Source organism: Rhinolophus hipposideros (genome assembly GCF_964194185.1).
Source record: "Rhinolophus hipposideros genome assembly, chromosome: 2".
Classification (NCBI taxonomy): domain Eukaryota; kingdom Metazoa; phylum Chordata; class Mammalia; order Chiroptera; family Rhinolophidae; genus Rhinolophus; species Rhinolophus hipposideros.
Window position 1 is genome coordinate 94684037 of NC_138048.1, and position 6000 is coordinate 94690036.

General features: G+C 44.1%; 1 protein-coding gene across 6 annotated transcripts in view; it reads right to left on the reverse strand.

Moving 5' to 3' along the window:
* MRPL39 (mitochondrial ribosomal protein L39) overlaps positions 1-3791 on the reverse strand; it is a 157606-nt gene extending 153815 nt beyond the window's left edge. For all 6 annotated transcript variants that reach the window (XR_013994919.1, XR_013994920.1, XM_081073113.1 and 3 more), the window contains exons 1-3: positions 3486-3791; positions 2544-2750; positions 695-834 (exon numbers count right to left, since the gene is read on the reverse strand). Coding sequence is in view for 4 of the 6 variants with exons in the window: in XM_081073113.1 (XP_080929239.1) it covers positions 695-834; positions 2544-2750; positions 3486-3738 (600 nt within the window). In the remaining 2 variants the exon portion in view is untranslated. The remainder of the gene's footprint in view (positions 1-694; positions 835-2543; positions 2751-3485) is intronic.
* Positions 3792-6000: the final 2209 nt, after the last annotated feature.

Sequence of the window (6000 nt, forward strand, 5' to 3'; positions counted from 1 at the left end):
CAGATGGCATTTTAATTGAACTATCAAAGAGAAACAGGATTTTAAGAGAGGAAAGAAAACGCTCAGAGTTGAAGGAAGAGCATCAACAAAAGCAAGTAGGATAACACAGGCTAAACCATTAGTGACCACGTCCTCTAGTGTGGCCGGAGCAAAGAGGAAGTGGAAAGACGCAGCAGGAGGTAAGCGCAAAGGCAGGCTGGGGTCAGATCACACAGGCATAGAAAATTCCATGAACAGATGTCCTCTAGGCAAGTTCTTTAGGGAGAAGGTTGTCACTTAATAAAACTCTTACAGGACTATTGAGGAAGACTTTAGTATTTAAAAAGGGCGAAGAGCAGAGAATTTAAAAATTCTTGAAATAATCCAGACGATGGTCAAAGCCTGAATTCCAGCAGCAGTAGTAACAGTGAGAATGAAATCACCCGCAATATCGGAGGTGATCGATAAGTGTCAGTTAAACGAAGATATAAATGTAAAAGTAATGCCATGTTGTTTTCTCAACCAAAATACTTGGAGCCACTGGTATTTTCTGAACTATGAAAATGCCTAATGTCGCAAGGAAAACACAATCTAATGCAGTACATTTGATCATGGCTATATTTGCACATTTCATACTCCACAGAAAACAGATTTTAATAAAAAGGAGAAGAAGGAAAAAAAACTGGGGCCAGGGGGAGAATGTGGAGACAAATACCTTATTAACTTCTCCTGGATCACGATCTTTGAAAGTAAGGAATTTAATTTCACAGGACTTGGTCAAAGGCTTATACATGTCCCACGGCTGTCCGTCCACAAGAGCCAGAATGGACTTCCTGCAGTACCACTCACTTAAATCTAGGAATTTAAAATGGATTGAAGGTCAAAATCTAACAAAACTCAAAGTGAAAAGCTCCATGCTTATGTGCTACATTAAGAAATAAAACAATAGAAGGGCAAGATTCTGCAAGTTGTCTTTTTTTTTTTTTTGAGAAAAGGTATTATATATTACCTCTGTAACCAATAAAAAAACAATACCTAACACATCCAATGCATTGTGATTATTAACAAAATTACCCAAACCATTTACAAAACTCATTAAGGCTAAATCTAGTTTGAAATTCATTTGTCGATTATTAATTAATAAAACTATTTCCAAGAGCTACACTTCACATTTCAGAGAGCAGCATCATGGGTACATTTGGATATATGCACACACAACTTAGAGGAAAAGGGAAAATATATAACTATACTTCCACAGTAAATCTATTCTAGGTGGGTTTTGGGTTTTATTCCCAAACTATTTCTTACTTCCCTAATTAGATGGTTTTCGAGTACACAGCTACTCACAAAAGTAGTCAAACTACAGGGGCTAAATTATCAGACACTACATCAGTTCTATAAAGGGAGGGTCATAGCTATTCTTGCTGACTCATCAGTACATCCAGAGTCTAGCACCAGGCCTGAAATATACCAGGTACTCAGTAAGTTTACTGAATAACAAGCAAGTCTCAGGGCTGGTAACTCATAGACTTCCTCCATCTCTCCATGTGATGTGAATAACTCATTAAGGGCCTGAGCTTTCTCTTATCCTCCTCTGTAATCCTAACACCTATCATATAGCAGAGGGTCAATGTATGCCAAAAAATTTAAAAAAGCAAACGATTATCAAATACTAATTCAAATACCAGAGTAAATGAATATTGAGAATATACACTTTGTAGGCCAACTTAAGCTGATAACTAAAGTTGTTACTTAAATGGAATCATTACTGAGTTTTCCAAAAGTTTGGACAAGGCAACCAGTCATCTATATGAGTGAGCACATGGGTGTATATCTGTTCGGAGGAAAAGGTGCTTTATAATTTAAATATTACCAGTTTTATCAAAGTCACTATACACGCATTTTGATCAAAAATAAACAATAAAATTATAGAGGCCTGTCATCTTCATTTCTATACCAAGTCACACACCACACACAGTATCTCCCTTAAGATATGAATACAACAAACATTTTTACTCCAGTCGTTCACCCCATACACATTTCCACTTCCACATTTACCATATACACGTAAACGTAAACAAAAACACAACACACCAAGAGACAAGTGGTAAGCAGATAAACGGATTTAAGTTAGGCTATAAAAACCAGAAAGGAAAAGGCCAAAACAGCTGGTCACCTGAGACCAGGTGGTCCATTTACCCCAAAATCCTACAATGAGACCCTCATGGTGGGTGCTCCCATTATACCGGAGTGCTGTCTAAAAGGGACAAGCTACTAGTGACAATGCTTTCAGGTCTGCCTTCTTTACCAGAAACAATGACAGAACCCTAAATTTAGCCAGATTCAATCAAATACCAACACAATCTGTGCATTACAGTACCAACCTTGCGACACCCATAGTATCCTCACCAGCTAAAGCGGCGGCGAACAGACAGTAAGATGCCAGAAAAAGGGGAACTTCCGGGACACAGAGCGAGCAAGCACAGCATCTTGTCTCCTCTGCACCGGTTCTCCCACCCAGCTTAGGTGTAAGAGTCAGAACTGTGTCCTGATTCCTTACTTACGCATGGCACAACTATAAGGAGTTGAAACGTTTTTATTCATCACAAACACAGTGCCAGGGTCAGTTTTCCCAACGTGTTTGACTTCAATCTTCTCAGTCCGGGGGGTTAGCGATGACTGCCTGTTTTTCTCTTTGTCAAAGAGGTCATTCTGCATGTCTCTCAGTTCGGTGGGTGACAGCTGCGAAGCTGGCGATGTCGCTGTCAATCCTGTGCAAAAACGACAATCAGAGCGCTGCAAATAAGAGACTGACAGTGCTGATCCCAATAGTGTTCTCTTCCCGCATCACCGCCCTCCTACAACAAGGAAAGGACAGGAAGCAACGGAATTTTAAACGCCATTCGTCCAAATGCCTTCAGGGGTACAGCTAAGCCGCTTCCAAATATTACTCATTAAAACGCCCACGGAGGACGACCGCCGCCGGCCCAGGTGCACGCCGCGACTGGAGCTCTGCGCTTTCGCCCCCGGGGCGGCCTTTCCCACTAATCTCCCGTGTCGTGTTCCACGCTGTGCTCGACAATAAGGGGCCAAAGGCAACCAGGAAGTGGAGTCCTTGGGACGGTGGGCCACGCTGTCACTGGGACACGATCTTGGGGACGACAGCAAAGCTCCGCAGCCTGGGGAGCCCTCGCCAAGATCATCACCAGTTCGGGTGAGAAAGGCTGCCCTTCTTTCACGAACGCGAAGGCAGAAGGTTCGGTAAGGCCAGCACGAGCATCCCAAAGGGAAAAGAAGGACATAAATGCACCGAACAGGGCCCCTTCCCAAAGGCGCCCCGAGCTCCTGCAGCGGCCCCGCGCCTACCGTCCCCGACCCCCCACCCCCGACATCTGCACCCTCCGTCCTCAGCCCCACAGGACTTCCCAGCACCCGCTTCCCGCCCAGTCTGGGCAGACGCCATCCTCTAAGCCTCGCTCCCCGTCCCCACGGCCGCTGACACTCACTCCAGCCAGCCCCGCCACCGGGGGCGGCCCGCCACAGCCGCAGCCCCCAGACCCCCACGGCCATGGCCTCGGTCGCGGCCGTAGGAACCGCCGCGCTCAGCTCCTGTTTGGTCCTCCTGCCCCCCGGAAACTCGGAGCACGAATCCTGGGTTCCGCAGGACAGTTCCGTTCCGGATCCGGAGCGCGGGCTGTGCGCCGCCAGTAGGGGGCGCGTTCGCGCCTCGCCGAGGATTAGCCTGTGGAAGTCTGGCATCTGGAGGCGGGGCACGTTCCAGGCGCGCAGAGGTGACCGAGAAGTGCTGGACCCCGGGGCGGCAGGTTCTCCACCACCCAGCACTCTGCAGGGAACAAGCGTCTCCTTGGGACCTTCAGTGTCTGACACAGGTCACCACCCTCCGCCGTCCGCGCGTTGGAACCCAGCCGGGTAGGCGAAGAATCCCTTGCTTCCCGCAAAGAATACTTACCGGGAGAAAAATTGGGGAAAGACCGCTTCTATTTACTCTCGTTTTTGTGGTTAGCCCGCCTGGCCGCGCCCAAAACATCTTCTAGCTCGCGGCTTAACTCCCAGTTTTGCAAGGATGAGTTTTTAGGTCGGCTGGAGCGGGTCTGCGCCGGGGTCCTCCATTTATTTAGCTCTCGTGCTCACTGACATATCCAAAGTTCCCGGGAAGAGTCCGTGACACGCTCACTAGAGGTTTATTGGATGGATGGATGGATGGATGGATGGATGGATGGATGGATGGATGGATGGATGGATGGATGGATGGATGAGCTAATGAATGCCCTTGCAAAAAGTTGCAGAGCGGTGTCTGATTCCTTTGTCATACCAGGATGTGACTGCTGTTGAAGTGAGCATTCCATAGGTGAAGGGTGGAACTGCTTTTATTCAAAGTTGTTTCATGCTGTGACTTAAGACAAGTAAGTTGACAATTTCAGCCCATGGCCTTTTCCGCCTCTGCTCTTTGACTTTCAATGGGAATACATCACCACCAGGAGGCAGTACTAGCTAAGGGACAAATGCTAGGCGAAGACTCCCCCAAGGGAGACTTGGGTGAAGGTGGTCCTAAGGTACAAACTTCCAGTTATAAGGTAAATACGAGAGACGTAACGTATAACATGATGACTATAATGAATAATGCTGTATGGTATATTTGAAAGGTGCTAAGAGAGTAAATCCTAAACGTCATCACAAGGAAGAATTTTATAACTATGAGGAGATGGATGTCAGCCAATAAACTTATTGTAGTAATCATTTTGCAGCATGTACCTCAAGTCATGATGCTGTACACCGTCAGCCTAAACAGTGTTGTATTTTAATTTTAAAACTGGAGTTAAAAAGACCCTGTGCCTAGATAGATCTGCCTCCTTGTCCTGAATTTTATGTTCATAACACCTGGACAGGGAAAGTGTCATTATCTTCACTTTTAAAATGAGAAATGTAAATGGTCAAGCTTGGATTTATACCTACTCTAAATTTTACTAGACCCCTTTCTCATTTAAGATCCTATTTCAAACCAGGAAATATACGTACATACACATAGACGTGTGATATGTATGTATGGTGTGTATCTCTTGCTTCCTTCTTAAATTTGCATAGTTATTTCCTTGAAAGCTGTTTCAACGGTCTTTTAGGGGTTAAACGGTTAAATGGGGTCTATCCCCATCTAGTTGCCATCAGAACATTTTGAGCGGTATTTAAACAATGCCTCAGAACATAAATTTAAGCAAGTTTAATCATAAATCACATTAGGAGCAGTAATTGGAAGTCACAAAAATGAACTTGAAAGGACATTAATAATGATAATGTCTAACAAACATTGAACATATGCTATTCATGCTGAATGTATCCAATCAATCATATTTATTAACCCTCACAACCTACTCACACAATAGGTATAATAATCTCCATTCTCCAGGAGAGGAAATTCAGATTTGGAGGGCTTCAGAGACCTACCCAAGGTAAAACTTTACCAGGAGTTCCCCAAATATTTCCTTACTCTAAATCTCCTTTCTTGACTCCTTCCTTATCGACCTTCTCCCGAAATCTTGATCTCACTCTCTTAAATCTCTTTCTCAAATAAAAAGAATCAGGTCTATGGAAGTAAATATCTAAGATGAGCCTAGAATATTTTATTGTGCCAGAAAGCAAGAAAATACTCAAAGACAGACACATATTAAAAGCACACAGGAGCCATCTTAAAAGTAGCTTCCAATTGTACAGATTTAGGACAATTGAAATAACAAAAAGAATAATGATGAAAGGTTATAACATACGTGTTAAAAATCCATTAAGTCCATGGTGGTACTCAACATAAATGGGAGTGGAGTGTGGAGAGGAAGTTTTCTTTATAATGGAATGACAGACAATACACAGTAGGAATAATAGAATGGGGACAATCACCATTCTGCAACTACTCATGCAATAACCAATTAAGGAAGGGCTCATGTATGGATGCTAAAACCAACACTGAAAGTTTGTTGGAAATCAAAATCTCCAGTATCTATCACCCCACAG